The sequence below is a fragment of the Alternaria arborescens genome (genome assembly GCF_004154835.1).
Source record: "Alternaria arborescens strain FERA 675 chromosome Unknown contig_4, whole genome shotgun sequence".
Taxonomy (NCBI): Eukaryota; Fungi; Ascomycota; class Dothideomycetes; order Pleosporales; family Pleosporaceae; genus Alternaria; species Alternaria arborescens.
In genome coordinates this window covers 631,971-646,253 of record NW_021167859.1, presented here as the reverse complement: position 1 = coordinate 646,253, position 14,283 = coordinate 631,971, and the positions used below count along the sequence as shown (strand labels likewise).

The following is a 14,283-nucleotide window of genomic DNA, read 5'->3' as shown; positions in this document are numbered from 1 at the left end:
GGGAAGTGCCTTTCATATTTTAATCAAAGATGAAGATGTACATGATGTAATGCCGAGCCTTGCATCGCGGAAGCTCATCCGCTCGCGTGTCCGCCACGTCACGTGTTTCTCCAGCCACCTCGCCGTCCCTGTAAGGGCGCCTAGGCTTCGTCGCATTGTCCCACCCATCGTCCCACTTTGTAACCTACCGTGCCTTCGATATTTAAGCCGCCGCACGCAAACCTCCGACTACCCGCGCACCGCTGCTAGCTTCAACACAGCCCGGCCGTTTCGGGATCGGGGTCGGAATAAACTCTCGCCCGGGGTCTCTTTAATCAGCTCTCCCCTTCGCATTTCATGACTTAGCGGCGACAAAGAATCGCCGTGCCCTCAGTATCTACTTCATCAGAACCACTGGGATCATGGGCTGACACGCTGCGACCCTACGCGCCGAGGCTGCAGGTCCCATTTAAGGCGTCCATCGAATGTCGCGCACCTTCGCTTCCACCCTTGTGGGACCAGTCAAGGCGGCCAACAAGTGCTTTGAATGGCTTAGCGACGCCTCGAATGCCCCTGATCCTATTCGCAAAATGAGAATTACGGGAACGATGCAGGCTGTTAAGAGGCGCAGCACGAACATAGCATGCAGACGATAATGCTGAAATACTCTCAAGTGCCGTGAACCGTGTTTTGCGCTTCATCATCTCTTGAGCATCCAACTGTGTCACTATACTCCCGGAGCCTCCAACCAGCGACCGCAACGACAGTTGAACCTCCAGATTTGCGCTTGCATCACCACACGACGTTCATCATGGCACCAAGACGCGGGGGTGGTAGTGGCGCCGGATATATGACTTCAACATGTTCGGGAGCTTTCATTTCACCACTTGCCCAAGCCAGCCTCGCATACGATGTGGTATTCCTTGTCCTTTTCCTGGGGCTCTCCATCGCGACATTCTTCGTTCGCAGGAAGAGCGAGGGCGGAAAGAAATTGGTTGGCGTACCCTTCGTCGTCGCACTTTTCTTCCAAGTTCTGTAAGTCTGACTCCTGCATCACAGACTCCATAAATGCTGACTGTTCTAAGCTCGCGCCTTTTGGTTCTCATAGGCGAGCTCATGTATCAGTGCAGTGACCTGAGCGTCGACGACTATCTGAATTTATCGGTAGCGTCCAACGTCATGTCCCGCCTGGCTAATTGGATGCTGCTCGTCATCTTCGTCTACATCCTAAACTCGATGCTACTTAAGCAACTCGAAACTACATCTTCCGGATCTAAGACCGTGTCTTGGATCATCATTGGGGTCATGGCCGCTGTCATGATTGCGGACTTGGCACTTTCCAGCTACGTTTCGATAAGTAGCAAGTACTGGAACTTCGACTTTGCTCTCACGATGGTCACTGCACAAGCCTTCTCCCTCACAGTCGATATCTTATGGTTGATTAGCGTCATCATCTCTGCGGCCTTTTCGCTGTCGAATGTCTCTGCATTGAGATCACGACGCTTACCCGGAGGCGTAAGTTGACGGCAAATACGTTCTACTATTGCATCCACTAACAAATTTGTAGGATCTCATCGGCTGGGTAACGGCTCTTTATATCACCTTGTTCGTCTACTCCGTATTAGGGATCGTCTTCTCGTCCTTCTACTTCTGGCCTTATGAATCTTCTGTTTCGAATGAGGCAATGATTGCCCTGTCATTCATCTCGGCATTGTCACAAATTCTGACTTTTGTGACTCTGATGTGCATCGCCAAACACATCTCCTGGAGCCAGACGATCGAGAAGACCGAGCCAGTATATGTGCCTGTTATGCAGCAGCAAGCGACATACGCCTATGGCAATGGCCAGCAGGATTACTATCAGCAAACGCCCGAACTCGTACATGTTAGATGAGAAGATGATGGACGAAGGGGCACAAGTGCTGTGCCGCTAATGTATTTTCTTTCTACACCACGATATTGTTCCACCGTATACCCAAAACCTAGCTCCGGAACGTAATGTCTACACCCTTTGTGTCTTTTACTTCCAGAACCACTCTTCAATCATTCTGCACGATTTACAATTATCCAACCCAAGGGATGCGACATGCGTTCTATACATCGCCAGAAGAAATTGCGAAAGTGTTAATTGTCCTCTATCAAGAGAAGCTCGTCTTGCTAGATTGGCCGAGGCGCCCAATATCAGTGTTGCTCGGTGAAGTGCACCCTCAAGAATCTAGACCAGCAAGCACACATAATGAGAGCATCTACACTATTGCCTACATAGTGACGCTTGGTTTCATCGCACTTGAGGCATACGGTAATCAACTTAAGTGGAAATGCTGGCGCCTCTACACATCTCGTAGGATCATGCAGTTGCTCACTTCGGCCCCACAGCAAGCCATGCAAGGTATGCAGCATGCGCCTCAGCCGCAGCAGGGGCTCAGCCTGTTTGTGAATCCTACCCTGACCTTGAACCACCTTTATCCTCGCCCTCCATATGATCAGTACAACGACGCGATACTTTTAAACACACTAGTAATGGTTGCGCAGCGGTTACCCTACGATGGCCGAAGTCGTAGGCCTCGCAGCTAGCATCATTCAGATCGCGGGGGCTGGAGCCAAACTCAGCGTCACATTATACAACTTCACGGGCTCAGCTGCCTGAGCAGACCAAGATATTAGGGACATCGCCGACGATGTAGAGCTCACGTCCAACGCGCTCGAAAGCGTAGGAAAGCTGTTTGAGTCTGAAGACGCAAAGTCGATCATCTCGACGAAAGCTGTCCAGGACGCCCACAACATAATCAAAAAGTGCCAGGGCGTTTTCGACGAACTATCGGAGATGGCGGAGAAGAGAAGGAAGACAGGAAAGGACGGAAAGAAGACCCTGAGTATGGTGGGTAAATTGGCATGGCCGATGAAAGAACAGCGGGTTGAACTACATCGGAAGAGGCTAGAAAGCTTAAAGAACAGTCTTGTACTCTTGTTGCATGTGTTGCAATTGGCGCAAGGTCAGTCGCGAGGGTGAGTCAAGAATTCCACCGCCGCGCATGAAATGCAGCTGACAGCAGCCGTAGCAAAATGGAAAAGAGCGTCATGGAAGAAGAGCGAGACAAAATCCGTGAACTTCACCAACGGCAGCAGGACTCAATTAAAAGCCTACAAGCCCTAGAAAGCAAATTTTGCGGTGTTGCAATCGACGACGTAGAGACTCTTCAAGGATCAAGCAACGCCTCCCGTGTTCCAACACTGGAGCTCATGGCTAAGGCTCAAACCATGAAACTGTCACCTCTGGAGAAGGACATAGAGTCCCAGACAAACACTGTCACTATCGATATCTCTGCTACAGACGATTCCGATACCTCCGACAGCGACGCCACAATGACGGACGAAGACGATGAGCATATATCCAGAGAGGAACTATCAAAAGCGGCGAAGCACGTTACAAAACTGCTCAGGCGCATTATAGTGCTTCAAAAGAGCCTCGAAAACGACCAGAAACCCCATCAGAAGCGACGCGTACGCAAAATATACCAACGCTTCTGCCGCAAGTTTGAATCAGGTATTAATGTTACTCAAGCCATGGGTCCATCAAGGTATGGGTCTCCGGCCACACGGTCTTCGAACCAATACAATCATGCATTGGGCTTGGGTGACATGGGAGGGGGCGCTCTAGAGAACTTTGACTTTGACAGTTTTCTTCATGTCCGGTCTGAGAGCACGCCGTTTCCAGTAGTGCCTCGACAGCAGCAACCAATGTCACCGCTTCCACCACGACAACACCTAAATGAACCGCAACCAGAAGTGGTTCAATCCCATTCCAATCATATTGTACCAAACATGAACTCCGAAGCAGTTTCCTTATCGAATGCTGCAATGATGCACTTCTTGGTGCGATCGAAGGACGTCGAACAAGCTTCACTTGCAGCTACGGTTAGTTCACGGCGTCGCAGCGAATCTGGCATTAGTATCCGTGTAGCTCCAGGTGTTATTAAACCTAAGCTAAGGAAGAGCAAAGAGCAACATCGCCCTAGTTCTCTAGAGAATATCCTGCCTAAGCGTACACCAAGCAATCTGCTGCTTAAACGTAAAGGTGGCATACCTGTACAACAGTCCGACACAGCCTTAGACAAGTCTGAAGTACCGATTATCGAAAAGCCAAAGCGCATAAGTGGCTGGGGTCGTCCGGAGTCGCGTCCCATTGTGTCGGATGCCGTTCGTCAGAGGAACCCTCACGCCCAGGAGACACCTTCGATTCCAAACGACACGCGCACCCTAGTGGTACACCCTCCGTCGGATGATAAACCGGAGCAAGAAGCCGACCGTCCTCGTGATAACAAGATACGACGTACAAGAAGTACTCTAGATGTCGGTCTCGAGGGTGCATACAGTACTTCGTTACAGAGGGAGAAGAAGAGAAAACAGATATTCGAGATCGAAGAACCTTTTGATCCAGGCAATCGAGACGTCGTTGATGTGCTGCTTGAGCGCTGGACGGTACCAGAGCATTGAAGGTCATAGTTCATTCAGTTCTATCTTATGACTTCACGATCCCCAAGGCAACGTCATTGATTGATAAGAACCATCACATAATATACTGCCCGTCTGCTTTTCATATATTATTTCTCCATTGCCGTCTCAGTCACTACCATGTTTATAGGTCGACCCAACACTTGGTAACCCTCTGCTTCGCTAACCCAAACGGCTTGTCCCCATTCTCAATCTCGAGAATCTCAGTGTCAAACTCACTAATCACCCTTCCCTTGAACGGCTCCTCAACACCATCACTCCAGAGATACGTTACAGCGTTTGCCATACACTCGATCTGAATGCCTCGGAAGCCCATCAACTTTGCCTCGCGCCTCAGCCAACGCGCCGCACCAGACGCAATTTTCTCGCCCTCATAGTTGTGGCGTGTAGACGTGGCGTTGCGCATCAACACCTGCCTCGGTGCAGTAGGTTTCCACTCCGAAGTATCTCTCGGGTCGCGCTTCTCCAGAGTACCGTACAACACAGTAAACTCGGGCCACAATTTGAGCAGCGGTCCCATCCTTGCGGGATCAAGCCCATTAAATCCATCGTACGATAAAGCTATACTGACCAACGGAAAATCCATCTGTTGGAGCAATCGCATGCCTTCTGCTTTGCGTCCTTGGGTTTGCTCCACACTAGCTTCTTCTGGCTCATTCGCATCCCAGAACAATTTCCCACCAACTTCTTCGGCCTCTTTGGTTTTGAACTTGTATTCCGTGTCAAAGACACCGTATGAGAGCCCAGAGTTGACTTGGTGTTCCACGAGATATTCCATCTGTGAAGCACCTTTCAAGGCCCAGCGGCCGAGTACCCGGTCTGGCCAAATGTACTGCCAGACTGATGAATGGAAAGCATGGCTGTGAGCCAGAATTGCTGTGGCCCAGGGAATATGTTTAGGTTCCAGTTTGCGTATCTCATAGCGGGGCTTTAGAGACGAGGGGTTGGAGGGAGTAGGTGTCTTTGTGTTGGTTGGTTGGGACATCTTGGTGTTTGTTTTGGCGTGACTTAAACGAGAGACTCAATCCGTCAGTAGGAAATGATCGTTCCGGACAGATTGGTAATAGAGACGGAGTACTGTACGAGTCAAACAAAACGTATGTAGACGTATACGCGCTAAAAGACGTCGAGTTTTAGCGATCAACCAACCTACAGACTCGAATGTGAGGCGAGCTGCAACATGTACATTTATTAATGACCAACTTCGCCCGACACCACACAAGTGCCCGCAGTGATGCACAGTATCGGCAACGAATTTTCTCGCAGGCACTCTTGACCATGTTGGGAAAGGAAGGTAATCCCAAGCTACACAAAGCCCTCGGCTACATGCATCAGGATAAACCGACCCACCTACCTAATCTCACTCGCATGAAGTACTGTACCATGTCATTAGTCGATTGGATAAACCCGAAGGAGCTTAGCTAGAGGACTTTTGCCGGACTTTGGGGCCAAGAAGGTATTGAAATTAAAGTATGCAGCTGGTAGGAAAGTCTCTGTTGTGAATTAGTCATCGGGTCCGCTATATCGTACGAATTGATTCATTACAGGACGTAAGGCTTATGGCGGATTAGACCAGTCCTTTCCCTTCCTGTAGCAATGCGATACCTTGCTCTTTTAATTTGAACTTCTGTATCTTTCCACTGGCGGTCTTGGGATAGTTGTCCACCCAGAATACATACTTCGGCACTGAATCCTGCAGTCAGCGTCGCTCTTACTCGGGTCCGGAGTCTAAGCTTCAAAAGCCTGGGCATACATCGACTTACCTAGGTGATGGCTCAATTTCTCCCGGACCCAACTTCTCACTTCATCTGCAGTCACGTTCCCTTCATCGCCCGCATGTCTGACTACAAACGCTGCAACGATCTCGCCATAACGCTCGTCCGGCAGGCCTACAACGCTAACCTCACTGATAGCAGGATGAGCAAAGAGACAATTCTCTACCTCCAGAGGATGAATGTTCTCGCCTCCTTTGATGATCAGGTCTTTTATCCTGCCAGTAATTTTGATATAGCCTTCTTCATCCATGGATGCCTCGTCACCAGTGTGCATCCACAACCTTCCGTCTTCATCTGGCTGCAGAACTTCTTCTGTGCGTGCTGTGTCGCCCCAGTATCCTTTCATTACAAGGTAGCCCGATACGGCGAGTTCGCCGCGCTGACCTACGTTGAGGGTTTGCGACCAGTCTGATGGATTGACGACCTTGGCACGAACATGCGGGAGGAGGCGACCAACACTATCGATGCGCTTTTCGATAGGATCATCCGTGGTGGTCATAGCTGATACGGGAGAAGTCTCGGTCATGCCGTAACAGATTGTCAGCTCGGTCAAGTTCAGGTTCTTGTGTAGTTTGCGCATGAGTTCAGAAGGAATCGCAGAGCCTGCTGCAATGCCGGTTCTGAGGTACTGGAAGCCATCTTTAGGCACGGCACCGTGAGCCAGCAGCTCGAGTTCGGCTACAAACATGGTGGGTACCCCGTAAAGGGCTGTGCATTTGTATTCGCGAACGGCTTCGAGTGTGGCGAGGGCGTTGAAGGCTTCGGTTGGAAAGACGATAGCGCTGCCGTGCGTAGCTGTAGCCATGTACCCGAGAATGCATCCAAAGCAACTACGGAGGGTCAGGTAATGTTGATGCTGGGACCCACGAGAACTTACTGGAACAATGGAGGCGGACAGCACACGACGTCGTCCGGTGTCAGCAGCATCCTGTCACCGATGCTATTGCCATTGTTCAAGATACTCTTGTGACTCAAACACGCAGCTTTTGGCATGCTCGTCGTCCCAGACGTAAACTGAATGTTCACAATGTCGTCTGGATGTAACCCTTGGTCTTCAAACGCGTTGTCCTGGCCACCATCTTCGATGACGTGCTCGTACCTCTTTAAACTCCTGTACTCGTCCAGATCCACTCGACCTTGCGCGTTGTTTACCAGCACGACATTCTTCAGTGATGGAACAAGTTCGGATTCGAGGCTCGAGCCGGCGAGATTGGGGATCAAGTGCGTGAGGAGTGAGATGTTGGATCGTGGTTCTTTGCGAGGGAGGTTCGTTTCGGCTCCGATGATGAGATGTGCGGCGTCGAGATGGTTGATAGCGTTAAGGACTTGGGGCGCGTTGAACGAGGGATTCAGTGGTACCTATGTATTTGTTAGCTGCAACTACTTTTTCGTCTAATCGAACTCTACATACCAGTATCGCGCCGAGCTTGAACAGCGCATATGTGAGAGTAGCGAATTCAGCATTGTTCCCCAAGCTAACAGCAACTCGGTCTCCCCTCTTCACGCCAAGCTTCTGCAGTCCTCTTGCAAGCTTGTTCGAGTCGCGATCAAGCGCGTCGTAAGTCAAGCGTATGCGTTGGTGATGTGATATTACTCTACTTAAACGTTAGCCAGCTCGTCCTTGGAGCTTCATTGGGAAGGACATGTACGCGTCACGGTCGCCATGTTGCCTCACAACCCCCGCAAAGTGCTGCGGCACAGTCTTCTCCAGCAATGGCGGCTATTCTAACGTCAGTCTCTACAATCACATCATCGGAAAGCTCGGAAGATACCTCAGTAGGTCCTACACTGTATGCCTGTGTAAGGAGACCTCGTCGCGTGCAATGGGTAGATTTAGGGGACCTTGCAGCACGAGCAAAGAGCGACCGGATCATCTTCGCACGGAGAATGCATCGGATGTAAGGAAAGATATGTGCACATCGGGAGATTGTTTTCGGTGTGGAGAAAGCTGTTTAGTGAGCTTCATTCGGAACTGAGCCGCGGGCCAGTACATGATTCTGCGGGGTAGCTGTAGGGAGCTAAAGACACGCGGTTTACGTCGGATAGCTAGCCGTCAAGGGTGGGGCTTCCCCCATCGAGACATCAGACATGGTTGTTGAGAGACAACGAACAGCAACGAACTTCAAACGGTTTCATACACAAGTCTAGTGATGGGAAAGACCAGAAGTAAGGTCTTGAGATGATTCCTGACTCCAAGCGGACCACTCATACCGTATCCCAAATGCTACCTCTCAAACTCAAGTACCCGTCTACTCGCATCGCTAGCCGACCGGTTTCTGGCCGTCTTAATTTCCTCCCCAGTACCTGTAGGTGACAAAAGTTCTTGCGGTGCTTCTCCTTTTGACGCACCCACATCTGCCGTCTCTGCACCTTCTAACAGGTCTAAATCTTTCGCATCAACTTCCTCTTCGTCTTCTTCATCCTCGCGTCCATGCCGTGCCTCCTTGTCCAGCTCCTTCTGTGCTTCATCGTATCTTCTTCTGACCTCAGTCGCGACACGCATGCCGTCGTTGACGATGTTGTCGAGCATGCCTCGCAGGCCCTTTCCAGGCGGCACAACGCCCGCCCCAGCGCCGCCAACAACGCCACCCAATCCGCCACCACCACCGCCCTGTCTTCCAGCATTCGCAAAAGTGGTGAGGTTGTGGAAACTGGAACCTGACGAGAGTGTCTCGTCGGCCAGGCGGAAAGATGATGAAAACCCAACTTCGAAGAAGTTCAGTAAGGCGTCGTCTGCAAGGATGACCATGCGGAAAGTAGGCAAGGTTATATGTAAAGGCTTGTTCGGATCCAGCGCAAGGTTTGCCGACTTGGCCTTGTCATTGCGCTCTGCAACGTCTGACTCGGTAGTGTGGTTCGATGGCGTTGGTGACAGTGGGTTTTGTTCTGACTTCTCGAACGTCGTCGCCTTGGCTTTTGGTGTTGCTGGCTCAGAGCCAAAGTCGATCAAGTCATCTTCTTCGTCATCATCGCCAATTGCAAAGTTGTCGACCTCTTCTTGAACCTGCTCGACGGCTTTATTCGTCTGGTTCGATGGATGATCGGGATCGGCATATTCGAAGCAATGCCGAATGAAGGCGGAGACGCTGCTCAAGAACTGTTCGTCTCGACCGACACGTTCTGAGCCTGCCGTAGAACTTATGTCCAGTGAAGACGCGTTTGGAGTCGGGTCGTGGACGCCTCGCCTTGACAAAAACAGTAGGGCTTCTGAGATCCTCAAGATGCCCTCCCGATCTACCCTGCCATCGCCATCGTCATCGTATAGTTCGAAGAAATAGCTGATGTTGGACATGATGTCTTTGGTACCCTTGACATGCGCAAACCCAGTGACAACATTCTGCAGCGATAGCGAGTCGGTCATGTCTACATCCCAGCGTCGGAACAAGCGTCGCATAAACTCATGGTCTGCTGGCTCTGGTCCTGATCCCCATGGGGACATTGGTGGTCGTTTTCTCAAGCTGTTTCCAAAGTACGAATGAGGAGACTGGGTACCACTGCTTTCCGGTGGAGAGCTCGGTGAATCAGTAATTGCCCACTTCGCGATGCCTCAGTCACAGTCAGTAAACACGCGGGTTGATGATATTTCAAACTTACCAGCGAGGAACTCCCTAAAGGCATCGTAATCCATTTGTGTAGGGCTAGGACCGAGTGCCACACGGCCCTTCTCCGCGCTTCCAGATATACCAGTCACAACCTCTGTCGCCTTCATCCTACTCGCCTTTGCCTTGCGATCGGCCTCTTGTTGCATGATCTCTGCTCTTTGTTGTCGTTCGTACAGCACGGCATAGAATTTGTCGTACAGGAACCCGAGGTCATTCACACTCAGCTTCTTGCTATCGGGACCGAGATTACGTATCGACGTGCGCTTAGCGAAACTTTCGATGTTCTCAAGCACGGCATCCTTGTGCTTTGCTCGCTGTTCAGAGATGGTGTTTTGGGTAATGCCAGCAAACTCCTTAAATGCTACTACCATGAGCTCTTGGAAGCGAGTCACAGCTCGCAGTTTAGGATTCTCTGACTTGGGGTGGGCGGACTCATCGAGTCTTGAGAAGTACGACTTCAAGACTGAAATGAAGGAGCCATCGTCTGCGGCATCGAGCAGCTCCTCGCCATTGATGCGCAGGATGGCCAGGCCGATTTGGAAGAGAACTTTTGGGCCTTCGAGGAAGAAAACATCAAGAACGCGGAAAGCAAAGATTAGAGGCATAGAGTTGATATAGAGCGAAAGAAACCAGGGTAATGAGACAACGGACAACTGTACGTCTGATTTAACCAGATGGTCCCATAGTATGGGCATAGTCTTCTCAACCAGCGATTCGAAGACCTTCTGGTCCAGCAAGGTGCCGTACATGGTTTGCGAGTAGTAGCCGGGCAGGAGACGGTCACACAGCACGGAAAGGAGGAAAAAGGCCTGCGATTCGGACATGTAACTTGGTCTGTTAGGTGGGAGAAGCTGCGCATCAAGGGGTACACATACATGAGCAATGCTGCGACCACAATATTCATCGCCTGGCAATAACCAACCTCCTCATTTGTCCAGCTGTATGCCGTCAACACTCGTCGGAGCCGACCAATACCCTCTTCGCTCTGGAAACCCGGGTATTCTGGCAGACTTCTGTTGAGATCCTTTTCAATCTCGTCGATGGCTAACGACTCCCGCCCGGAGAACTTCTGTAGGGTCTCGGTATAGAGGTTTGGGTTCTGTAGGCGCAAGAAGAAGGCACCGGACGTGAGCTCCCACATCTCGCCTCGCAATCGATTCGGCAGACCGACACGGATGAGCTTGTGGAAAGTGGGTTGTCGGATGAGGGTCGCGCTTCGTCCGTTGTCTACTACATGTCAGCGATGTCACTGCGCGGGCTGAGCGGATATACCTCTGAGATACTCGCGCCACAGCCGTATCTTTGTCGCGTCCCTGAGTTTCCGCGCGTTGCCTGGATACTTGAAGATCATGCCTAGGCCGGTATCTGGATGCTCTCGCGCTTGCTTGCCATCCTCCCCGGCCTTCTTCTCCTCGGCGTCTGTGAGAAGATACTCGGAGTAGCATTGCCCCACAACCTTGCGCAGGTTATCCACTTCCTTGACTCCCTCCCGCAGCCCCTTCTTCAGAGCATCGCAGAAGCGCTCGCATGCCTGTCGCGACCCCGCGAGTTGGATCGTAAGCTTCTGGCCAGCAGGCGCCTGCGACTTTGAGTCTGGTATGCCGTTCCACGTCGTGATGGCGAGCGCGAACATGTAACTCTGGCTATGCAGTCTTTCTACCCGTCGTATGCCGCATAGTGGTAATGTGAAACCGTTGCCCGCAGGTCCCGCCCCATGAGTCTGCCCCGTGAAGCTGCTGGAAGAGCTCAGGCTCGCGGTATTGGCAAAGCTCGAGCCCTGTGTAGAGAAGCATAGATACTGCTCGCTAAGGTGCAGCTTGCCCACATAGTGGTTGCCCTGGCTGCGCTCCTTCTCAGATGTGACGTCGCCGGGGCCCCTCGTGGAATGGTGGGGTTGAAGCGTGAGCTCAGCGGTGATCTCCTGGAGGGGATTCTGCGAGTCGGGGAGCCGGAACTGGTAGCGGAAGAGAGTGGCTTTTGAGGGTCGGCGGTCTGTCGATGCGGGAGCGGCTATGGTATTGAGCGTGGGTTCAATGTACTGCTGGGCCTTCTGCACCAAATTCGAGATGTTGAACATGGCTTCGGGCCGGCCAAGGAGACAAAGCGATTGTCAGTTATACTGTAGTATGTCACTATTCATGCCACATGGCGCGACAAATAAAGCCCTTGGGGAGCGGCTTGAGAGAGACTGGAGCTTTATGCAGGGCCGTCGTTGGCGGAGTTGTCGCACATGCGCCACAGCGCACGGCCACAAGAGCTGAAATGCGGACATGACTAAGACGCGATGCACCAAGTCTGTCTGAGACAATGCCACTTCCCAACCCTGCTTCCTGACCAAGACATGCAAGTTCACCTAGGCATGCGCAGGCATGGAGCGCATCGTGTCAACGGTTGATTAATTGAAGATGATGTGGATAGCTATTAGAGCTAGCGTATCGCCTTGAGTCGCCAGACCGACCACAAATTATCGCCCCAGATAGAGAGCATATCTGTTACATGACTATCTTACATCTGTTCAACGTCCCACTCCTCTTCACTCCCCACAAAGTACATCAACCTCTGGCTTATGTGCATGTGTAAGCTCCGTCGACTCGGAGATCGGCACCCTGTGTCTGGTCAGCTTTAGCTCATCAGCCTATCTGGAGATCACTTACAGTGACGTAGGAACTCGCGTCACTAGACAAGAAAGTGACAGCTCCCATCAGATCCTCGGGACGTCCCATCTTACCAACGGGGATCAGGGAAGTCCACTGCTTCTGGAGATCCGGGTTGTCATCGAGAATCTTCTTGGTCCTACATGGTAATCAGCGACCACACGTTCATCGCCTATTGATTTACTTACAGCGCAGTGAGCATGTATCCGGGCGAGATGCAATTGACGCGAATGCCAGCACCTGCCCATTCAACCGCCAGACTGGATGCTAGATGTCGGACAGCTGCTTTGGCGGCGTTGTATGGAGCCTGTGGTTGCGGAACGTTAACTATGGCTCCCGACATGCTGCCGATCATGACAATGCTTCCCGGTGCCTTCCTCTCCATGAGATGCTTCGCGACAGCGACAGAGTACAGGTAGGTGCCGTCGACATTGACTCCCCAAAGCTTCTGTATGCGGTCATGCGGGTAAGAGATGGCGTCGTAGTTCTCGGTGAAGCCAGCCGATGTAACAAGGTTATCGACCTTGCCGTGCTTCTTCAGAATCTCAGCAAAGGATTGGTTGACAGACGTAGGACTTGAGACATCGCAGAAATGTGCTGTAACCTTGGGGACTCTGTATCTCGGGTCAGTCCAAGCCGAGTAATTGCACACGATGCTCTCACCTCCTGGATCCAGGATTCTCCTTCTGATAGACATCGATGAGACCCTTCGCTGATCGCTCACCCTCTTCCTTGTTCATGTCGACGATGGCTACATCGGCTCCGGAGGTCACCAACGCCTGCGCCATGACCAAACCGAGACCTCGAGCTCCTCCGGTGACAACGGCTACCTTGCCTTCCATGGAGAAGGAGGCCAGGGTGCGCTTGAAATGCTCTCCTCCTCGGCCCACGACGGGATTTGAAGGTGGCAGGTCCTTTTCTTCTGGGTATTCTACGACAATGTCGTCTCGGGTTCGAGCATACTGACCCTCGTGGTCTCCACTCTCACCAGGCTCACCCGATGTTGTTGCCGCATCGACCTCATCATTGTTGGGGTCTTTGTCGAAGCGGCTAGGCGATGAAGTGAAGTGTCGCAGCGAGGAAATGGCTGGCTGTGTTGGTCGGAACGCTGAACGGGGAGCTTGGGCTCGGGCCGCGCGAGCGACTTGACGGAAAACTTGAGACCTGAACATGGCTGTAGTAGAGTGTTCAAATCAATTGAGTGCAGCAAGGGCTGTGGGGAGGCTCTGAATTAAGAGGGTGACTGTAGACGTCAAGTGGGGATGAATATCTATGGTGATTCTAGAAGGCTCTCGGGTCGATGTGAGGGGAGCTTGAATCTCAAGGCACTGTGAAGACGTAAGAAGTGTGAAGTGGGCAAGAGAAAAGACGGATCAAATGCAGACGTCAGAAGAAAAGCTCACGATGCCCAAGCAGCTCCCAATTATTTTGGTCCTTCCAAGAGCTCGAGCTGTCCCCCACCGCGTTTTGTTGACTGACGAAACGCCTCTGACGACAGCTGTATGCAGGGTAAGGGTTTGGCGAGCTCATCCCGCATGTACTCCCACCTCCGCACACTGCATCCTGGGCTTCTGGCCTGTCCTCTACCAGCGTCTCCATATAAATCACACACCGTCGCTGTTGGCACTCCACCTCCAGAGCTACAGTGGAGCCGCCCTAACCGTTTCTCCTCTCCGCACTACACATGGCTGGGGGAAGCTCCAGCAAATCCTGACCGCCTGCTGCCCCACGCTGCAGCCATTCCACTCACCTGGCACAAGA

General features: G+C 51.9%; 5 protein-coding genes across 5 annotated transcripts; 2 read left to right on the top strand and 3 right to left on the bottom strand.

The window, feature by feature from the left end:
* Positions 1-790: 790 nt before the first annotated feature.
* AA0111_g2317 (hypothetical protein) lies at positions 791-1,873 on the top strand (the record flags this gene model as incomplete). Its single annotated transcript, XM_028648075.1, has 3 exons — positions 791-1,014; positions 1,065-1,494; positions 1,547-1,873. The coding sequence occupies 3 exons, from the start codon at positions 791-793 to the stop codon at positions 1,871-1,873; spliced, it is 981 nt and encodes a 326-aa protein (XP_028510054.1).
* Positions 1,874-2,328: 455 nt separating this feature from the next.
* AA0111_g2316 (hypothetical protein) lies at positions 2,329-4,473 on the top strand (the record flags this gene model as incomplete). The annotated part of the gene is made up of 3 exons (XM_028648074.1): positions 2,329-2,368; positions 2,631-2,985; positions 3,039-4,473. 3 exons carry the CDS (start codon positions 2,329-2,331, stop codon positions 4,471-4,473), a joined length of 1,830 nt encoding a protein of 609 aa, XP_028510053.1.
* A 142-nt stretch (positions 4,474-4,615) lies between these two features.
* AA0111_g2315 (hypothetical protein) lies at positions 4,616-5,476 on the bottom strand (the record flags this gene model as incomplete). Its single annotated transcript, XM_028648073.1, has 1 exon — positions 4,616-5,476. The coding sequence occupies one exon, from the start codon at positions 5,474-5,476 to the stop codon at positions 4,616-4,618; it is 861 nt and encodes a 286-aa protein (XP_028510052.1).
* A 582-nt stretch (positions 5,477-6,058) lies between these two features.
* On the bottom strand, positions 6,059-11,945 carry AA0111_g2314 (putative GTPase-activating protein; the record flags this gene model as incomplete). The annotated part of the gene is made up of 9 exons (XM_028648072.1): positions 6,059-6,177; positions 6,255-7,096; positions 7,144-7,625; positions 7,678-7,861; positions 7,916-7,986; positions 8,512-9,812; positions 9,861-10,696; positions 10,744-11,095; positions 11,141-11,945. 9 exons carry the CDS (start codon positions 11,943-11,945, stop codon positions 6,059-6,061), a joined length of 4,992 nt encoding a protein of 1,663 aa, XP_028510051.1.
* A 487-nt stretch (positions 11,946-12,432) lies between these two features.
* AA0111_g2313 (hypothetical protein) lies at positions 12,433-13,694 on the bottom strand (the record flags this gene model as incomplete). Its single annotated transcript, XM_028648071.1, has 4 exons — positions 12,433-12,474; positions 12,523-12,661; positions 12,711-13,136; positions 13,186-13,694. 4 exons carry the CDS (start codon positions 13,692-13,694, stop codon positions 12,433-12,435), a joined length of 1,116 nt encoding a protein of 371 aa, XP_028510058.1.
* Between the last annotated feature and the right edge of the window lie 589 nt (positions 13,695-14,283).